The sequence below is a fragment of the Ranitomeya variabilis genome, chromosome 6, assembly GCF_051348905.1.
Source record: "Ranitomeya variabilis isolate aRanVar5 chromosome 6, aRanVar5.hap1, whole genome shotgun sequence".
NCBI lineage: Eukaryota > Metazoa > Chordata > Amphibia > Anura > Dendrobatidae > Ranitomeya > Ranitomeya variabilis.
The window spans coordinates 169,946,792-169,969,881 of NC_135237.1; the positions used below are offsets into that span (position 1 = coordinate 169,946,792).

General features: G+C 43.3%; 1 protein-coding gene across 4 annotated transcripts in view; it reads right to left on the reverse strand.

Moving 5' to 3' along the window:
- AOAH (acyloxyacyl hydrolase) overlaps window positions 1-23,090 on the reverse strand; it is a 310,271-nt gene that overhangs the window by 223,563 nt on the left and 63,618 nt on the right. For all 4 annotated transcript variants that reach the window (XM_077269241.1, XM_077269239.1, XM_077269242.1 and 1 more), the window contains exons 2-4: window positions 10,571-10,666; window positions 10,412-10,478; window positions 5,363-5,462 (exon numbers count right to left, since the gene is read on the reverse strand). In XM_077269241.1, coding sequence (XP_077125356.1) covers window positions 5,363-5,462; window positions 10,412-10,478; window positions 10,571-10,666 — 263 coding nt within the window. The remainder of the gene's footprint in view (window positions 1-5,362; window positions 5,463-10,411; window positions 10,479-10,570; window positions 10,667-23,090) is intronic.

Here is a 23,090-nt window from a genome sequence, read left to right on the forward strand (position 1 = left end):
TGCTGATGATGTGAATCCAGTAGTGTCCAAGTTTGCAAACAGCTTGCAGGAAAAATGGGCAGACCATGGCTCAAGGTGCAAAAGACAACATATTGTGTCATTTCCTCTCTTTTTGCATTTTTCCAGGTTCATCAGTAATCAAGCTCGGAAGAAGAATGATCGCAACTTCAACTTCACCAGCTTCTTCATCATCATCATCATCATCATCATCATCATCATCTACAAGGTATGATAACATCTCTACTAACTGTAAAGAGTTGAGGGGCACACAGAGTATCCATGAGAAAGACTGACATTCAACTTACTACACCCCCCTTCACTAAAACAAATGCTGTTGCTCCTAAAGTTATGAACAGCAACTGTATGTGCTCTATCCACAAAAGTCCTCACTCACTTAAGGAATTTCGTGGACTTTGCAGGAGTGTAGAGATACTCTCAAGATGCTTGGGATATGTTATAAGTGTTGCGCCTCCTCAGACCACATTGATAAGGACTGTAAGGCTGTAATTAAGTACAATTAATGCAGTAGTGACAAACATGTTAAGTCAATGCGAGTGACACTACCTGCCATTGCTTGTACAGAGATTGGTGCTCCCATCCCTCAGACACATCTCACCTATGTATATCCATGGCAGAATACCATTACTTTCTATATTTTTATTTCAGGTAGTCCTTAGGTGACACATCGCTTTATACATAGCCAATTCTTCACTGCATCACACAAGATGTACAAAAGAAAAAGAGGGCCTAACGAATTGCATACTATGGACCTAGCTAATAGCATACTATACTACCACGAGAAGTGTAACTACAGTGAGTGCAAGGGTTGTAGTTGCACATAGGGCCTTGGAGCTTTGGGGGCCTAAAGGAACCCTTTTGATAATATGAGAAAACCACTTCTGCTAACCCCTTTCTGGCATTGGGCCTACTATTCCATCTATATGACCTGGGACTTAATTCCCATGGACGGAATAGTACATCATAGGCGATCAGCTGCGCTTACGGGGGGAACGCGGCTGATCGCGGCCGGGTGTCAGCTGATTCTCACAGCTGACACCCAGCACTAAGTTTCAGGAGTGTTCACGGACCGCTCCTGGCACTTTATCCACCAGAACACTGTGATCAAACATGATCACAGCATGATGCAGCCGGCAGTGGGGCTGACAGCCCCTCTGCCTTTGGATTGGAGATCCCGCTGCATGACGTGGGGTCCCGATCATTGTGACGGAGACCTAATGTCATCATGATGACATCAGGGTCTCCAGACCTGAGAGACTTATCTTGCGCAGTGATGACCAGGAAGTCTCTCAGGCCAGTGTAATAGAAACTGCAGCGCAGACAGCTTCTATACTATAGCATGCAGATGTGCATGCTATCGAAGCGATCAGCCTGCAAAAAATGATTGTCCCATAGTGGGACAAAGTGTAAAAGTAAGAATGAATTAAAAAAAAAAAATTAATAATTGTAACTCATTTAAAAGAATAATAAATAATAATTAAAAAATCTATATTTATTCCATCAATAAATAAATATTTGAATAAAAAAAAATTCTAAACAATAAAAGTACATATATTTAGTATCGCCGTGTCCATAAGGACCCAACCTATAAAACTGTCCCACTAGCTAACCCCTTTAGTGAATACCATTAAAAAATAAATAAAATAAACAAGGGAAGAAAACAATCCTTTATCATCATACCGCCAAACAAAAATTGGAATAACACGTGACCAAAAAGACGGATACAAATAAACGTGGCAACGCTGAAAATGCCAAATGTCACGCAAAAAAGAAGCCGCCATCACTGGAAAAATAAAAAAGTTATAGCTCTCAGAATAAAGCGATGCAAAAATAATTATTTTTTATATAAAATATTTTTTATTGTCTAAAAGCGCCAAAACATAAAAAAATGATATAAATGAGGCATCGCTGTCATCGTACTGACCCCAAAAATAAAACTGCTTTATCAATTTTACCACATGCAGAATGGTATAGACGCCCCCCCGAAAGAAATTCATGAATTGCTGGTTTTTGTTCATTCTGCTTCACAAAAATCGGAATAAAAAGCGATCAAAAAATGTCATGTGCCCGAAAATGGTACCAATAAAACATCAACTCGTCCCGCATAAAACAAAACCTCACATGACTCTGTGGGCCAAAATATTTAAAAATTATAGCTCTCAAAATGTGGTGATGCAAAAACTATTTTTTGCAAGAAAAAGCATCTGTCATGGTTAGGACATGGTTAATGTCCTATTATCTCAGTGTTAATTTTGCTGGCCTCCCTTTCGATCTGGGAGGGGTATTTATACTCACTCCAGACTAGGATTCGTAGTCAGCTATACTTTCTGTTCTAATCTGTGTGCCTGACTCCTGGAGTGTGTTCCCGGTTTGCAATTGTTTTCCTTGCTCTCCGTGCATTACTCTGTTTGTTTGTTCTTCTGGATTTCTGACCTCTGGCTTCACTTCTGACAATCCCCTGTCTCACCCCTTTGGTACTTCGTGATCTTCTGGCTCCGGTCTTAGCTTGTTTGACTACTCTCTTGTGTTTATCCCGTCTCTGCACCTCTGGCATCTGGCTCCGCCCCTGACCACCTCCCACTCTGTTGCATGGTTCAGATCCTGCTTGTAACCTGGTTAGTCGCCCGTCGTTTTGCTCAGCTCCCTTGCTGCTATGTGCAGTGTTTCCCACAGCGGTATTACCCGGGAGTCGTGACAGCGTCTTTTAGTGTGTGACAGCTGCCAAACATAAAAACCCGCTATAGAAACCTGCTATAAATAGTAAATCAAACTCCCCTTTATCACCCCCTTATTTAGAGAAAAATAATAAAATGAAAAAAGTATTTATTTCTACTTTCCCATTAGGGTTAGGGTTAGGGCTAAAGTTAGGGTTATGGTTGGGGCTAAAGTTAGGGTTAGGGTTGGGGCTAAAGCTATGGTTAGGGTTGGGGCTAAAGTTAGGGTTAAGGTTGGGGCTAAAGTTAGGATTATGGTTATGGCTGGGATGAGGGTTAGGGTTGAGATTAGGGTTAGGTTTGTGCTTTGGGTTATGGTTAGGGTTGGGATTAGGGTTACGGGTGTGTTGGGGTTAGGGTTGGAGTTAGAATTGGTGGGTTTCCACTGTTTAGGCACATCAGGGGCTCTCGAAACACAACATGGCGTCCGATCTCAATTCCAGCCAATTTTGCATTGAAAAAGTCAAACTGCACTACTTCGCTTCCGAGCTCTGCCATGCGCCCAAACTGTAGTCCCCTCCCCATGTACTCAGGACAAATTGTACAATAACTTTTGGGGTCCAATTTCTCCTGTTACCCTTGGGAAAATAAACAAAATTGAATCTGAAGTAATTTTTTCATGAAAAAAAATTAAATGTTCATTTTTTTAAACATTCTAAAAATTCCAGTGAAGCACCAGAAGGGTTAGTAAACATCTTGAATGTAGTTTGGCGCACCTTGAGGGGTGCAGTTTTTAGAATGGTGTCACTTTGGGGTATTTTCTATCATATAGACCCCTCAAAATGACTTCAAATGTGACGTGGTCCCTAAAAAAATTGTGTTGTAAAAATGAGAAATCGCTGGTCAACTTTTAACCCTTATAACTCCCTAACAAAAAAAAATTTGGTTCCAAAATTGTGGTAATGTAAAGTAGACATGTGGGAAATGTTACTTATTAAGTATTTTGTGTGACATATCTGTATGATTTAAGGGCATGAAAATTCAAAGTTGGAAAATTGTGAAATTTTTTACATTTTTGCCAAATTTCCATTTTTTTCACTAATAAACTCAAGTCATATCAAAGAAATTTTACCACTACCATGAAGTACAATATGTCACGAGAAAACAGTGTCAGAGTCACTGGGATCCTTTGAAGCATTCCAGAGTTATAACCTCATAAATGGACAGTGGTCAGAATTGTAAAAATTGGCCTGGTCATTAACAAGTAAATCACCCTTGGGAGTAAAGGAGTTAAAGAGCCATGATAGTTAGGGGCTCTTTAAAGTGTGAAAGTGGGAAAGTTTCTCCTTGTACAGAGTGCCAAGTCTATGTTAGGAGGCTTATAGGCCATGCAATGTGCCTCTGGAAATATGCAAATACTGAATCCTCTTCAGAGAGGAATAGGACTTGAACTCTAGCACCAATTATTAGATGTAGCAATCCTAAAGTCCATATAGACCCTTTAATGAGCCTTCCATTTCACTTACGATAAAGTAAAACTAGAAACTCCATATGTAGACACGTGTTATTCTGAAGAGGGGCACACAATCCAATCTTGAGGTCTAGTGTGAAGTTTCCACAATCAGTGATGGCTTGGGGAGCCATGTCATCTGCTGGTGTAGGTCTTGTGTGTTTTATCAAAACCAAAGTCAGCACAGCCATAATTTTAGAGCACTTCATGCTTCTCTCTGCCGACAAGCTTTTTGGATTTGGAAATGTCATTCTCCAGCACGACTTGGCACTTGTCCACACTGCCAAAAGTACCAATACCTGGTTTACAAACAACAGTATCACTGTGCTTGATTGACCAGCAAACTCACCTGACCTTAACCTCATAGAGAATCTATGAGGTATTGTCAAGAGGAAGATGAGAGACACCAGACCCAACAATGCAGACGAGCCGAAGGCAGCTATCAAAGCCAACTAAGCTTCCATAACACCTCAGTAGTGTCACAGGCTGATCACCAGTAGTGTTTGATACAAAAGGAGCCCTGACCAAGTATTGAGTACATTTACTGAACATAAATTTCAGTAGGCCAACATTTCGGATTTTAAAATAATTTTTCAAGCTGGTGTTATAAAGTATTCTAATTTACTGAGATAATTACGTTTGGGTTTTCATTGGCTGTAAGTAGGGATGGGCGAATGCGAACCGTAAAGTCACAAGGTCCCGTGCATGGGTTTCCATGGGAAACCCGTGTTACAGTTCGGGTCCAGGGCAGCTGTAAATGAAAACATAAAATTAATAATAAATATTATAAATATTATACATACCTGTCCAGCGACGCATCCTCCTGTCCCGCTGTCTCCTGGCCGCATCTGCATTCGGGGCCGCTCATTGCCTTCCGGCGGCATTCCCTGCACTCAGCAGTCTTCAGCTTTTTATGGCAGTGTTGGAAAACCCCTTTAAGTCATTTTTAGCAACGCAAAACTTTACTATATGCTACATGCACCCTTCCTATACTGTCCTCATGTCCTGGGTGCCTTAGTCAGGTAACATACCTCACATATTAGTAACCAGGAAATTGTCGGCACATGTGATAAGTGAGCTCTCACGCTGCTAATAGCAGTTTAATGAAGGCCTCAGGGTTCTGAGAAAATATCCTTCACCACATTCCTCTACTGTTTTTGTAGGTTTAGTGCTTTCTTACCACAGGCTTCTCATACAGATGACAGTTGGGCTGGAGTGGTTCGCTTTTACACAGCTTTACTGCATAGCATATTACATCTGCTTTCAGACTAAGAGTTAACCTTAGGACAAATAGAGGAAAAACATATGTAAATGCAAATCAGTAATCATATAATAATAGTATTAACCCTTACAATCACATATTAACATAGGAAGTTATGTAGTCAGAAGCCTCAGCCCAGAACAAGTGGCACAAAAAGTACGGTAATTCCCATCTACTCTTTAGCCTACAATAGAGGACACAGTAATGCCACTGCAATCAGCCATTAAATGGTCACTAAATAGACAAAAGTCATACGACAGAGTACTGCCCCAAATGTGACAATTGTCACACTATCAGGAGTATTTTGCCCAAATATGTAGCTGCTTTGCTGATTGAGGTAAATATGCACCTTAAAAACTAAATTTCTAAGGTTGGGGCACTGGTTCAATCAAGGTTTTTATCCTCTTAATATATTGCAATCATCATATTATATAGCACTGTGTACTTACAATTGCTCATTTTGTCCTTTCTACCCTTTTAATTCTTCTCTTTTCCATTAGGTCTATGATTAGTGTTGAGCATTCCGATACCTCAAGTATCGGGTATCGGCCGATACTTGCGGTATCGGAATTCCGATACCGAGATCCGATACTTTTGTGGTATCGGGAATCGGTATCGGATCCATATTACTATGTAAAATAAAGAGTTAAAATAAAAAATATTGATATACTCACCTCTCCGGAGGCCCCTGGACATCACCGCTGGTAACCGGCAGCCTTCTTTGCTTAAAATGAGCACGTTTAGGGCCTTCCATGACGTCATGGCTTCTGATTGGTCGCGTGCCGCTCATGTGACCGCCACGCGACCAATCACAAGCCGTGACGTCATTCTCAGGCCCTAAACTCCTCATTCTAGGAATGAGCGGCACGCGACCAATCAGAAGCCGTGACATCATGGAAGGCCCTAAACGCGCTCATTTTAAGCAAAGAAGGCTGCCGGTTACCAGCGGTGATGTCCAGGGGCCTCCGGAGAGGTGAGTATATCAATATTTTTTATTTTAATTCTTTATTTTACACAGTAATATGGATCCCAGGGCCTGAAGGAGAGTTTCCTCTCCTTCAGACCCTGGGAACCATCAGGATACCTTCCGATACTTGGTGTCCCATTGACTTGTATTGGTATCGGGTATCGGTATCGGCGATATCCGATACTTTTCGGGTATCGGCCGATACTATCCGATACCGATACTTTCAAGTATCGGACGGTATCGCTCAACACTATCTATGATATCACGTGATCAATACCTGACTAGCTAAATCCTTCTAAGCTCTATGTAGAAATAGGAGGTCAATTTTCACTGCATGAGTCATAAGATACTGCAAAAGTCCGTGGCAGGGGGAGGAAGGAGCAGCTGGGTCATGAGTTTAAGAGGGGAATGTTAAATGCAGGGACAAAAGACTTCCTGTTTCTACATAGAGCAGATAAATTAAAATAATGTACTGGGTAGAAAGGCAAAATGAGCAATTGTAAGTACACAAGGCTATATACCAGGGGTCGGGAACCTATGGCTCGCGAGCCAGATATGGCTCTTTTGATGGCCGTATCTGGCTCGCAGACAGGGCTCCTACCTGTCTATGGGAAGGATCAGTGGCGTAGGAAGGGGGGTGCGGGGGGGGGTGGTCCGCCCCGGGCGGCACAATGCGGGGGGCGGCACAATGCGGCGGTGAGTCAGTGGCGTATCTAGGGGGGCGCAGCCGGCAGGGGGGCGCAGTCGGGCCGCCTAAAGCGGCGGTCCGCAGTGTCTCCCCCGGCGGCTGCATTCTGTCACCCCCCGCACTGGGAGTCAGCTGTTCTCTGTGCCGACTGTCAAGCTGACAGCCGGCACAGAGAAGCTGCGGCGCGCCGGCTCCCAGTGTTCAATTGTACTCGTATCTGTGATGCGAGTACAATTGAAGCTCTGACTGCCGGGTCAGAGCGACGCCAGCAGCGTGATCAGGTCATGTGATCACGCTGCTGACGTCACTCACCTGCGCGGCAGAGCAGGAGCTGCAGATCGACCAGGAGACACAGAGCGGTGGAAAGTGCTCCAGTGGAGCTGAAGACACCGAAGGTGCAGGGGGGGATTTACTGTGAGTGGGGATGGGGGGCATATAATATTGTGGGGGGATTTACTGTGAGTGGGGATGGGGGGCATATAATATTGTGGGGGGATTTACTGTGAGTGGGGATGGGGGCATATATTGTGGGGGGGATGGGGGCATATATTGTGGGGGGGATTTCATGTGAGTGGGGATAGTGGGATATATTATTGGATTGGGGATATTTAATATGAGTGGAGATGGGGGGATTTATTGTGGGGGGAAATTTAATGTGAGTGGAGATGGGGTATTTATTGTGTGTGGGGGGAGATTTGTCATGGGGATGGGGGGATTTAATGTGTGGGGGAGATCTGAGGACACAAAATGAAGAGCAAAGGGGGAGATGGGGGGCATATATGAGGAAACAGTATGGGGGATGGGTGCAGACAGCTTGGGGTCAAACGGGGGAATGTATGCGGACACAGTATGAGTAGCGATGTGAAAAACGTATGTGGACAGAGTACGGGGAGTGAGGGTGTTGGGATGTGTGCATGCGTAGCATGGGGGACAGTGTAAGGGCACAGCCAGGAGGGGACAGTATACAAAGGAGGGGGAGTGTGATGAGAGAGTACAGTATAAATACTGGGCCCTATAGGGGGGACACAGTGTGAGAGGTCAGTGTGAAGAGGGGTCCGGTATAGAAAGGGGAGGTCAGTGTGAAGAGCATGTACCATAAGACAGACAGTGTGGGGGTCATATTTTATGCAGACAATATAGTGAGGGGAAATTTTTTATTCAGGAGCATTATAATGACACTTGTATCTTTAAGGGCGTCATGTGGAGATTTTCTGCAAAAGAGCGGAGAAGATGGAAGTCTGCAGAGACAGCTGTGGATGAGAAAACTCAACATGGGGAGAACGGCTCCAGAGGAGACGTCATCTATCAGGTACCTGGATGTAAATGTTATTTGTGATACTAACTCTCATGTTTTTATTTATGTTAGGAGCATTAAAGGGGATGTCCAGGTTTGTGATGCGTCTGCAGTCATTCTTTGTGACTGCAGACTTCTGACTTCTCACAGTGCGCCCTGCACACTGTCAGGATTCTCTGGTGCTGGCGATTTACATACATGCGGTCACGTGCTGACTAGACATGTGTGGCCTCACTCTATGAAAATGAACTGAGTGAGGCCGGGCACGTCTAGTCGGAATGTGGTCAGAAGTATACAAATCACATGCTTGTGCTGACATGACTGTCCACCGGCAAGGGAGAATCCTAAAAGTGTGCAGTGCATGCGTTGTGAGAATTCAGAAGCGTGCGATGTCAGGATTCAGCTCCGCAGGTTCCAGTCGTCGACACATGGAAACTTCACTCATATGCGATTTTCATACTCATGGTCCTGTGACAACGAGCTTCTCTTCTGCTTCTCTCAGTTTTTCACTGAACATTGGGAGCTTAAGGGAGAGGAGCTCGTCGGTACATGACTAAGTGTGAAAATCGCATACGTTCTGGGGGGGGGCGCCAAACTCGGGAACAGCCCCGGGCGGCAAAAGCTCTAGCTACGCCCCTGGGAAGGATGCATGCACCGCGCTCCATCAGGCCGCGGTGCACGCTGATATTGGTAGTTCTTTGATGGCCTGATAAGCATTGGCGGCAGTGGTGAGCGGCAGGGAGCATGGACTACATTTCCCATAACTCCCTGCATAGCCGCGCCGTCTGCAAGCACGTACGGCTCTCGCAGAATTATATTTCAAAATATGTGGCGTTTACGGCTCTCTTAGCCAAAAAGGTTCCTGACCCCTGCTATATACTATGATGATTGCAATATATTAAGAGGATAAAAACTTTGATGGGAGGAGTGCTTATTTAAAGTTATTAATTGCTACGAACATTCTGCAATCTTGTATTTCAGAGCAGAAAATTTAAAGCCCCATTTCTCGTTTTTTTTTATTTATCCCCCAGAGTGATTTAACGTAAGCTCCCTGCCTGTAGTGGAATATTTACCAGCCATCTGTCATCTATTATTGGCACCGCACCAGAAGTTTGTAACCTGGTTGGATTCCTCCAGTGTTTGCTGGGCGAGACGGAAGTCACAACTCAGTGTAGGTCTATGAGAGCCATAATGAGGTTATAATGAGGCAATCATAGACTTACATTTAGAGCTTGTGACAGCCACCTCTAACTTCCAGTAAGTCAGAAGCTGCAGTCACAAGATGGCAGACTGGGACCGGGGTGGGTTTGGGGCAGCTGAAGATGGCGACTGGTAAGTATAATACTAGGGGCACGAGGCATGCATTAGAAGTGATGCCACTCCAACAGTGAAATAAAATACGACGCTGAACTGATGGTGTAAGAAAACTGATTAATATTAGTTACACCCTCAACAACAGACTGAATCATAGAAACCCTCTCTATTTTGGGTTGATCCATTTTTTTCTTTAATTCAGGCCTGGTAGAATTTTTCCTGATAGTTTGAAGTGGTGTTTCTGAGACTGGGAACTGCAGCTGCCTCCAAAATAAGGATCCTCCAGTCCTTGTCCTACAGAATGAATGGAAACGAAGCCAAGACATTTGAATTCCTCCCAGGATTCGGACATCTGCGCCAACAGGGCCATACACTATAATGGTGCCGACAGAGTGAACGTGCGCTCTGCCATTCATCATTTTCGGGCATTTATGCCTACTAGAGTGGGACACCCAGGCACAGTCTACTATGTCTGAGTCTCCGCCTCCAGTAGGTGTACATGCTCGAAAATGTATATATAGCAGAGCGCAGGTTCACTCTGTCTGCACCATTATAGTCTATGGTTCCATCAACACATACGTCTGAATCACGTTTTGTGGGGGGTTTACACAAGCTGTTACAGAGCTGAAATGCTGTCATATGCATGAGGTCTATTCAAAATTAGCACAGGATGGCTACTAATATACTGCAAGTGATGGGGCTTACAATTTGATTAGATCAGCTCCGAAGATATCAGCTATCAGGGAACAGATTCCTCGTATACCTCCTTCCTCTGTGAATTATAAAAAACAGGTATATTTTGGCTTGAAAATTAAAGTCTTAAAGTCTTAATGAACTATAGGTTATGACCAAAACATTGCTCACCAGGCAAGTAAGAACACAGGCGCTCCATTGCCTCCCGTGCTGAACTGTTGTGTATTTGTGCAAGTTGTTCCACCATGGACACGATGAGCACGCACCCTAGTAGAAGACAAAGAGACACGTATTTAATGTATCTTGGATATCTTTAAAATAGTTAGGTATTTGGCTTTTTCTGTACTAACTTTTCTTACAGATCACATTGTAACATAAATTCTTTGCGTTATATACTAATGTGTGTGATATTTATTGAATTGTGTGTCATATACTAATTCTCATACAAATACACTTGCAGATGAGTTTATCACTCAGATGATATCAGTGAAAAGATTTCATGCACGCTATGAGTGTTATATACTGATGTATGTTATGTACTGATGTATGTTATACACGGATGTGTGTGTTATATACTGATATGTTTTATATACTAATGTGTGTTATATAATGATGTGTGTGTTATATACTGATATGTGTTATATACTGATGTGTGTTATATAATAATGTGTGTTATATAATGATGTGTGTGTTATATACTGATATGTGTTATAGAGCTCTGGCAAAAATTTAAAGACCACTGCAAAATGTTCAGTTTGTCTGATTTTTCTCTTTATAGGTATATTTTTGAGTAAAATGTAAATTGTTCTTTTAGTCTACAAACTTCTGACAACATGTCTCTGAATTTCCAAGCAATAAATGTTGTTTGTTTGTTTTTTCTAAAAAGGAGAAATGGTCAAAATAAAAAAAAACCCAGTGCTTTCAGACCTCAAATAATTATTTATGTGTTATATACTAATGTGTATTATATACCGCTGTGTGTATGTGTTATATTCTGGTGTTTGTCATATACTGTGTCTTATATTATATAATAATGCGTATGTGTAGCAAAATGTTATCCCTATGAGATTATGTATTTTTGAAAATAACATTCATGTCTAGGTAAGGAAAGTAATGTTCTCAAAAGGAGATTTTAAGGCTAATTTATGAAAACTGTTTTAAATTTCGACACCTTCGAATTCGACTAGATGTAGATAAATCATCACCATTGCTTATGGTGAAAGATAAATATAGACACGTTTATTTCAGCACCTCTTGGTTGACTTAAAGGCTCATTCACTTTGCTTGAGGCCGGTTTCACACGTCAGTGGCTCCGTTACGTGTGGTGACAGTTTCCTCACGTACCAAGACACTGACACACGTAGACACATTAAAATGATTGTGTCTCTGCAGATGTCAGTGTGTTTTCTCGGACCGTGTGTCCGTGTGCAAAACACGGAGACATGTCAGTGTTCGTGGGAGCGCACGGATCACACGGACCCATTAAAGTCAATGGGTGCGTGTAAACACGTACGGCACACGGATGCCATCCGTGTGCTGTCCGTGTGCCGTCCATGTGCGTTTTTTAATTCATAGGGTTAAAATGGAGAAACAAATTTCAAAAAACGTACACAGACACACGGAAAGCACACTGACAGCACACGGACAGCACACTGACAGCACACGGACGAGAAAAACGGACACACGGACAGCACACGGATGACACACGGATGGCCTACGTGCACACACGGACACACGGACACGGATATCTCCGGGAACATTTCTTCACATACCGGAAAAATCTGGCCTTGTGAGACTGGCCTGATGTGCAGCTTTAAACAACATGTTGCTGGCAGTGTTCATTTAATAGCCTGTTTCCATGAGGCACCTCGCTTCAACTGTGCACTGAACAATCTGTAAGGCACACCCTTCGTTGGACGAGGCACAAAAAATGTCCAAAAGCCTTGATAAATGTGTCTGCACATATAAATACACTGGAGGACATGTACTAAGACCTATACTGGTTTTAGTGCAGCGTAAGCTTGTACATACAGTAATGTAACTTTTTTTTTCAAAGGTACAGGCAAGTAAAAAAAAATGTTTTTTATGTTTTCTGTCCATCACCAGGAAGTCAGATATGCCTCAGCCAAGGCCTGAAGTAGATTTGTTCCATAACTAACACTTCTTTCTTATGGTAATTTTGCCACAATATTGCACTAAGCCACACACACTTTGATTTAAAGGGAACCTGTCACCCCGTTTTTTCCATATGAGATAAAAATACTGTTAAATAGGGCCTGAGCTGTGCATTACAATAGTGTATTTTGTGGACCCCGATTCTGTTGGCATATGCAACAGATTAGGACTTATTATAAGTGAAAGGAGGACTTTACACTAACCAGACAGCAGATGGCGATAGTGTGTAAAGTTATATACTTGCTGTAATGTGGGGAGGGAGGCTCTCAGTGTTGGTTGTTTTCTTACTTCCTGATTATTCTTTCTTCTTCTTGAATGTGTTATGTGTCAGTGCACGGATTATGTGACACTGAATTGTATCTCATGTTTATCCAGTATGAAGTAAATACTGTTTACTCAAGATATCTTGCTGATTGAAGCTCTCCTAACTACAGCGGTGACTGCAAGAAGACGCACTCTGCAACAGGTTATGGGCCCAGGCACCCCAGACACTACAGGTCTGTACTACAAGCCCTGGCAGAAGGATCCTGGTTTATAACCCCAGATAACAACGGAGCACACAGATAAGCTCTGTAAACAGAAGGAAATCCAGATACAGAGTGACAGAGGAATTCATGATTCCAGGAGCTGGACATACAGGAGAATATCTTCAGTACAACTCTCTAAACAAGTAAGACTATATAAAGATGATGAGTAACACAGAACTGAAATTTACAGTAGCTAAACTGAATAGTGAAAATTATCAGTTATGGAAATTCAAAGTAGAGATGTTGTTATCTAAGGATGATCTATGGGAAGTAATTGTTACAGCAAGAACAGATCATGATAATCAGACATGGGATAATAAGAATAGACAAGCTAAAGCCACCATTAGCTTATTAGTGGATGATGCTCAATTAATACATATAAGAAATGAAGAAACAGCTAAGGGAATGTGGGAAGCATTAAGAAAACTGTATGAAAGACCTAGCTTGAATCACAAGTTATTTTTATTAAGAAAGCTGTACAGTATGAGATTGAGTGCAAATGACGATATGCAGAAGCACATATTCTCAATGATGGAAGTGATATCACAGTTAAGATCTATTGGTGAAGATGTTAAAGAAAGTCATGTAGCAGCTATATTGTTGTGCAGTTTACCAGATTCGTATACAGCCTTGATAAATGCCCTTGAGACCAGACCAGAAACTGACATTACATTAGATTTTGTGAAAACAAGACTAATAGATGAATATCAGAGAAGAAAAGAACAAAGAAATGATTCTTCTACTGAAAAGGACAGTGAAAACGCTCTTAAAGCTACAGAATTCAAAAAACCCTATAATAAAGAGACAAGAGAATGCTTCAGATGTAAGAAAAAAGGTCATTTAAAGAAAGACTGTACCATATGGAAAGCAGAACAACAAAAATTACAATATAAACAGCATACACAGAAAGTAAGAAACACAATTTCCGATTCATGTGAGAATAATTGGAATGGCACATTTAAAGTAACAGACAAGAAATCATCACTTGGTTGGTTTATTGATTCAGGAGCAACGAGTCATATGACAAGTGACAAGAATTTCTTTACTTATCTTGATTTAGATAAGAAAGAAGCCATTTATCTTGCAGATGGAAGCAAAATAACCGCAGAAGGTATCGGACAAGGTATGCTAAATTGTTCAAACGAGTTCGGACAAGATTCAAACATACTTGTACAAGATGTGTTGTATGTTCCAAAATTGGAAGGCGGATTATTATCTGTGAAACGTTTAACAGCAAAAGGACTTAGGGTACCGTCACACAGTGCAATTTTGATCGCTACAACGGCACGATTCGTGACGTTCCAGCGATGCATTTACGATATCGCTGTGTCTGACACGCTACTGCGATCCGGATCCCCGCTGAGAATCGTACGTCATAGCAGATCGTTTGAAACTTTCTTTCGTCGTCTAGTGTCCCGCTGTGGCGGCATGATTGCATTGTGTGACACAGGTTGTATACGATGTGCGCACAGTAACCAACGGCTTCTACATCGCAAATACGTCATGAAATTATCGCTCCAGCGCCGTGTATTGCAACGTGTGACCGCAGTATACGACGCTGGAGCGATACTTATACGACGCTGCAACGTCACGAATCGTGCCGTCGAAGCGATGAAAATGGCACTGTGTGACGGTACCCTTACAGTGAAATTAAAAGACAATGAGTGTGCAATTATTGCAGGAAACAAGGTGATAACCAAAGTCAAGGCAGATGAACAATTATATCATTTTGACACACCGAAGGAACAGATGAAGGTATGTACACATGATCACAAAAACTGTATTCACATGTGGCATAGACGTCTAGGACATAGACACCCTGACAGTATAAGGGAACTACAGAGAAAAGAATTGACAAAAGATTTAAAGATATCAGATTGCTCAATTACTTTAAGATGTGAATGTTGTATAAAATCCAAAGCCACAAGGATATCTATTCCAAAAGAAAGTGAGATGAAAAGCGAAAGACCACTTGATTTGGTGCATACGGACATATGTGGACCCATGAAAGTGACCACATCAGGAGGCAATAGATACATGTTGACTTTTATAGACGATTACTCAAGATACACAGTCACATACTTAATTAAAAACAAAAGTGAAGTTTTTGATAAACTTGTAGACTATGTAACAAGATCAAGTAACAAATTTCAAAGGAAGCCAATTGTCATCTGAAGTGATAATGGAGGTGAATTTACAGGTCACAGAATAGAAGACTACTTAAGACAAAATGGAATAAAACACCAGAAAACGGTTCCATACACACCTGAACAAAATGGAGTAGCAGAAAGAAAAAACAGAACTCTAACAGAAATGATAAGATGTATGCTGACGGATTCCAAACTACCAGAGAAATATTGGGGTGAGGCAGCAATGACAGCTACATATCTACAGAACCGACTTTTTTCCAGAAAACTGACGAAAACTCCATATGAACTGTGGCAAGGTATGAAACCAAGTGTCAATCATTTAAAAGTTTTTGGATGTAAAGTTTTTATATTCATTCCAACAGAAAAACGTTCCAAACTTCAAAACAGATCCATGGAAGGAATATTTGTTGGATATAGTGAAAATTGCAAAGGATACAGAATCCTAGATCCCAAAACAGACAGAGTTACGGTGAGTAACAGTGTGACATTCATTGAAGATTTAAATGAAGACATTATGATTTCAGTTGAAACAAAAAATGAGAAAACCAACAGTGACACAACTGAAGAAATATCTGATGAGAAAGAAGCAGAAATTAATGAAGAACAAAATACTGAAAGTGAAGAATCACAACTACAAGCAAACACAGAACCAAGACGTTCAATGAGAGAGAACAAAGGAAAACCACCAAAACGTCTCTCATACAAGACAAGCACAAGAAAAATCTATGAGCCTACCTCTTGGGAAGACATATCTAACCTTCCTGTAGAAGAAGCTAATAAATGGATAGAAGCAACAGAAACAGAAATTAAATCCATGCATGACTCAAATACATGGACACTAACAGATTTACCAGAAGGAAGAAAAACCATAGGATGTAAATGGATTTTTAAAGTTAAATACCAAACAGATGGCACAGCTGAAAGATACCAAGCAAGACTCGTAGCTAAAGGGTATTCTCAAAAATATGGAGAAGACTATGATGAGACATTTGCTCCAGTTGTCAAACACACTACAATAAGAACTTTACTTACAGTTGCAGCAATGAAACAGATGCAACTGAGACATCTGGATGTAAAAACAGCTTTTCTGAATGGAGATTTAACAGAAGACATTTATATGGAACAACCTCCAGGATCCAAAGATGAAAGAAATCCAAACAAAGTTTGTAAACTACAGAAAAGCATATATGGTTTAAAGCAAGCAGCTAAAGCGTGGAATGACAAAATCACGGAAGTACTTACAAATGAAAAATTTCAAAGAAGCAAAGCTGATCCATGCTTATACACAAAAAGGCTGAGTAATAGATGGATTTATATACTCATATATGTAGACGACATTTTGATTTGTTTTAAACAAGAAAGGGACGAAAACATTCTAAAAATCCTGAAGCAACATTTTGAAATCAAAGACTTGGGAAATGTAAAACAATATCTAGGAATACAGGTAGAAAGAGAAGAAGACGGAAGTTTCCTACTGAATCAAAATCACATGATTCAAGACATGACAGAAAAATTTGGATTAAAGGATGCAAAAACAGTAAAGTCTCCAATGGAAACTAATTATCTCAAAGAGATGAACAGTGAAAAAAATATGCTACCAAATAATGAAGAATACAGAACAGCAATAGGAAAACTACTGTATCTAGCGACCGTTACAAGACCAGACATCGCAGCAGCAGTAGGAATCCTGAGTAGAAAGGTATCAAAACCAAATAAAGCTGATTGGAATGCCGTGAAGAGAGTAATGCGTTATTTGAAAGGAACTAGCAATGTTAAGCTGAAATTACCCACAAGTGATGATTGCATTTTAACAGGATATGTTGATGCAGATTGGGCTGGAGATCCAACTGACAGAAGATCTACCAGTGGACATATTTTTTTCCTCTCAGGTGGACCAATAAGTTTGACAAGCAAGAAACAGTCAATTGTGACACTATCTTCAACAGAAGCAGAATATGTTGCCGCAGCACATGCGAGTCAAGAAGTACTGTGGTTAAGACAATTGTTGACAGAATTAGGACAACCACAGTTGGCACCAACAAAACTGAAAGAGGACAATCAAGGATGTCTTGTTCTTGCTCAGATGGAAAGAGTCAATCCAAGAACCAAGCATATTGATGTGAAATATAATTTCTTGAGAGATCATCAGGAACAAGGAGTCTTGAAGTTAGAGTACTGTCCTACTGAAGAAATGGCAGCAGACATCCTCACGAAGGCGTTGAATGCTGATAAACATCAGATACTAATAAAAAAGTTGGGTTTGATTGAATAAGTCCTTACTGTTGAGAAAGGGTGTTGGCCTATGCAACAGATTAGGACTTATTATAAGTGAAAGGAGGACTTTACACTAACCAGACAGCAGATGGCGATAGTGTGTAAAGTTATATACTTGCTGTAATGTGGGGAGGGAAGCTCTCAGTTGTTGGTTGTTTTCTTACTTCCTGATTATTCTTTCTTCTTCTTGAATGTGTTATGTGTCAGTGCACGGATTATGTGACACTGAATTGAATCTCATGTTTATCCAGTATGAAGTAAATAGTGTTGAGCATTCCGATACCGCAAGTATCGGGTATCGGCCGATACTTGCGGGTATCGGAATTCCGATACCGAGATCCGATACTTTTGTGGTATCGGGTATCGGTATCGAAACAACATTAATGTGTAAAATAAAGAATTAAAATAAAAAATATTGCTATACTCACCTCTCTGACGCAGCCTGCACCTTACCGAGGGAACCGGCAGCGTTGTTTGCTTAAAATTCGCGCTTTAACTTCCTTACGCGAAGTCCCGGCTTGTGATTGGTTGCGCGCCGCCCATGTGACCGCGACGCAACCAATCACAGCAAGCCGTGACGTAATTTCAGGTCCTTCAGGATTTTAAAATTACGTTCCGGCGTTGTGATTGGTCGCGTCGCAGTCACATGGGCGACGCGACCAATCACAAGCCGTGACGTCACGGGAGGCTGGACACGCGCGCATTTTAAAATGCGCGCGTCTCCTGCCTCCCGTGACGTCACGGCTTGTGATTGGTCGCGTCGCCCATGTGACTGCGACGCGACCAATCACAACGCCGGAACGTAATTTTAAAATCCTGAAGGACCTGAAATTACGTCACGGCTTGCTGTGATTGGTTGCGTCGCGGTCACATGGGCGACGCGACCAATCACAAGCCGTGACGTCACGGGAGGCAGGAGACGCGCGCATTTTAAAATGCGCGCGTGTCCAGCCTCCCGTGATGTCACGGCTTGTGATTGGTCGCGTCGCCCATGTGACTGCGACGCGACCAATCACAACGCCGGAACGTAATTTTAAAATCCTGAAGGACCTGAAATTACGTCACGGCTTGCTGTGATTGGTTGCGTCGCGGTCACATGGGCGGCGCGCGACCAATCACAAGCCGGGACTTCGCCTAAGGAAGTTAAAGCGCGAATTTTAAGCAAACAACGCTGCCGGTTCCCTCGGTAAGGTGCAGGCTGCGTCGGAGAGGTGAGTATAGCAATATTTTTTATTTTAATTCTTTATTTTACACATTAATATGGTTCCCAGGGCCTGAAGGAGAGTTTCCTCTCCTTCAGACCCTGGGAACCATCAGGAATACCGTCCGATACATGAGTCCCATTGACTTGTATTGGTATCGGGTATCGGTATCGGATTAGATCCGATACTTTGCCGGTATCGGCCGATACTTTCCGATACCGATACTTTCAAGTATCGGACGGTATCGCTCAACACTAGAAGTAAATACTGGTTACTCAAGATATCTTGCTGATTGAAGCTCTCCTAACTACAGCGGTGACTGCAAGAAGACGCACTCTGCAACATATTCCCCACCTATGCTGCCGAAATACGTTACCAAAGTAGTCATTTTCGCCTGCAATCAGGCTGGTCTGGTCAGATGGGCGTGGTGTCTTCCCCCAGATCTTGCTCAGTTTTCCGTTGGTGGCGTAGTGGTGTGCGCATGCCCAAGTCCAGAATCCACTGCACAGGGGAGGGAAAAGAGCGCGATCTGCGCTATTCCCCTGGTGATCGGTGGGGGCGGCCATCTTCCTGTGGCCGCGCGTGCGCAGATCGAGCGCTCTGCTGCCCGGGGCTTCAGGAAAATGGCCGCGGGATGCCGCGCGTGCGCAGATGGAGATCGCGGCGGCCATTTTCCTGAAGCAGAGATGCGAACTCTGCTTCAGGAAAAGGCCACCGCGATCTCCATCTGCGCACGCGTGGCATCCCACGGCCATTTTCCTGAAGCCCCGGGCAGCAGAGCGCTCGATCTGCACACGCGCGGCCACAGGAAGATGGCCGCCCCCACCGATCACCAGGGGAATAGCGCAGATCGCGCTCTTTTCCCTCCCCTGTGCAGTGGATTCTGGACTTGGGCATGCGCACACCACTACGCCACCAACGGAAAACTAAGCAAGATCTGGGGGAAGACACCACGCCCATCTGACCAGACCAGCCTGATTGACAGGCGAAAATGACTACTTTGGTAACGTATTTCGGCAGCATAGGTGGGGAATCGGGGTCCACAAAATACACTATTGTAGTGCACAGCTCAGGCCCTATTTAACAGTATTTTTATCTCATACGGAAAAAACGGGGTGACAGGTTCCCTTTAAGCGGCATACAAATGGTAGCTTTTAGGGTCAATGGTGATTTTTTATTTTTACAAACTGCAGCATGTGCTGTTTTTTTTTTCGTTAAAAACATTGAAAAAAACTAAAAATTCATGGTGTTCTTTACAAACAAAAAAGAGGAAAAAAGTGTGTGTCAAGGAGGCAGCTGGCGATATACGGTAACATTTAAAACCACTGTACAATAAGATCATTAACATAAAATGCAGTAGTTCCACATTTTTAAAGCTCAACTGTGGTTGTATCCTGAGGAAGAAGTTTGATGACTTCGAAACACGTAGATCATAAAACTGTATAGCTTCATTCCTCGTTTGTCCTGGATCTTTCCTGTGGACTTCCTCCAGTAGCGCAGAGGAAACACTAAATGCTCCATCTCAGTTTGTTTTTTAACCCATGGATCTGCAGCAGCTGATCATATATTGTTATGTACTACACAACTTTACCTGGTAAGCAAGCATTTCTTATCACTATATCATCTGCTACCAGATAAGGCCCTATTGCACTTTTTTGCTCCCTAGCTCCTGGTTAATTGACTCAACTTTAAGTGATGCAGACAAAACCCTAATTTGGTCGTCTACAATGGGTGGCTTACTTAATACTGTGATGCTGGAAGCCAATCACAAATTCATGATGAGATGGTACTTGACTCTTACCAGAGTAGCTAAAGACATTCCCATCTACTCCTCAGTGTTTCAGACGTTCTCAATCTACAGGAGACATGTCTCATATTTGGTAGCTCTGCACACAGACTAAAGGTACCTTCACATGAAGCGACGCTGCAGCGATAGCGACAACGATGCCGATCGCTGCAGCGTCGCTGTTTGATCGCTGGGGAGCTGTCACACAGACCGCTCTCCAGCGACCAACAATGCCGAGGTCCCCGGGTAACCAGGGTAAACATCGGGTTGCTAAGCGCAGGGCCGCACTTAGTAACCCGATGTTTACCCTGGTTACCAGCGTAAAAGTAAAAAAAACAAACAGTACATGCTCACCTGCGCGTCCCCCAGCGTCTGCTTCCTGACACTGACTGAGCTCCGGCTCTAACAGCACAGCGGTGACGTCACCACTGTGCTTTCACTTTCACTTTAGGGCCGGCGCTCAGTAAGTGTCAGGAAGCAGACGCTGGGGGACGCGCAGGTGAGTATGTACTGTTTGTTTTTTTTACTTTTACGCTGGTAACCAGGGTAAACATCGGGTTACTAAGCGCGGCCCTGCGCTTGGTAACCCGATGTTTACCCTGGTTACCAGTGTAAAACATCGCTGGTATCGTTGCTTTTGCTTTCAAACACAACGATACACGGCGATCGGACGACCAAATAAAGTTCTGGACTTTATTCAGCGACCAGCGACATCACAGCAGGATCCTGATCGCTGCTGCGTGTCAAACTAAACGATATCGCTAGCGAGGATGCTGCAACGTCACGGATCGCTAGCGATATCGTTACAAAGTCGTTTCGTGTGAAGGTACCTTAAGTATTAAGGTGTATGTTCTTATTTTCTCAGTCACAGGTCATAGGTTAAAGAAAAAACTGGATGGCAGGAAATTCCGTGCATTAAGAAGATTGACCAAGTCTATTATATCTGAATAATTATTTTATGTGTTCCAATGACTACAAGACTGTCATTCAACTGCTGAGTTCAATAGGAAAGAATGCATTGTCACAAAGTTGGGTAAAATTCGTTTAATTAGTGTACTGTATCTAGAAGTTGAGCATACACAAATCGTGTCTTCACTGCAGGGTGTTGAAGATCCAACTTGATCCTGCTTAACAGAAGGTGGAGTAGCTTTGAAAGTGGACCATACATTTACAAAAAGCCATGGACCATACAATCTACATTCACAGGTCAAAGTATTTCCTTGTGATGGATGGCCATGATTGTTGTCACTCCCATATGCTGTACACTTGGCTCCCATGTGACCTTAAAGACAGGTCTCCACTCACATATCACAATAGAATGACAATTAGGTAAGTGCAGCGCCCCAGAGTCCTGGTCGTTGCAGTACTGTGGCTCCGCCACTATGGGGAGCTATGGTGCGTCTGATGGCACTGAAGGGGTTCATCTGATCAGGTATCACAGACACCAATACATTTCACAGCTGGGCCTCCGGGGGGAGCTAAGGGTGCTATTCATTAGGCCACTCCCCACCATAGTGGGTAAACTGGGGGTCAGGCAGGAAGTGAGATCAGAAAGCTGACTGGGTTGGAACCAGGCAACACCTTGTGGCAGAGGGTGTTGTAGGGGAAGATACAGTAGGGTCTCTGTCAGGGGTGGGATCCTGACTGAGGCTTGGCAACAAGAAAGAACGTAACGGGACCGTGCCTGCTCCGGGTAGCAGCGGTACCCAAGAAAGGATTAGAAGCGAGATAGATTGTGCTGAGTGAGAAACGAGATCACGCAAAGGAGAAATACCAGTAGGAGTCGTGCTGTAAGACCGAAGCAACATCCTACTGAGGCGCACTACCGGTGGCCGGAACGCTGAGGGAGTATCATAACATTCAGCTTCAAGCAATACTCCAAACAGCGGCAGGACAGTCAGTTTAAGGCGGGCTGTCTAACCTAAATCACCTATGCAGTCTTGGGGGGCAATTTGTGGAGAGGGGCGACTCTAGGGTCCCGGAAGAGCTCCGAGCCTACCCGTCAAACGGGTGCCGTCCCAACCAGAACATCAGGGAGGGAGGGAGGATTAGCAGAACATCATCTAATCGAGTTGTGAGGGAACTTAAGAAACAGACACAACAGTTGTGGGGGACTTTCCGTAAGCACAGCAGGGAAGGACCACAACACACAGCGCTAGTTGGAAGGCACCGATTTCCACCTGTGAAGAGAACTCTGGAGGTGCCATTGGACCGGCCGGACTTGCGCAGCCTGGTGAACCGTGTTCCGGACTGAGGACTCAGAGATCTTCAGTAAAGAGGTAAAGAGACTGCAACCTGGTGTCCTCGTTATTTACTGCACTGCACCACTACAGCGTCACCACCACACACCTGTTATTCACTGAGCGCCCCACGGCAGGGTCACGGACCGGGGCCTAGCCGCCGTGACAACCCCAAAGCAGAGACTCAGAGGCCCGGTACCGGGTACCCCTCGGCCCTGCGGCGGTGGGGGCGCTACATAAGCATACCCCACAGCCAGTTCACACATCCACACCACATTTTTTGCTGCCACAACCCAATGTTTTACGAGGCCAGTGGGATACTTTCACTGAGTAATAC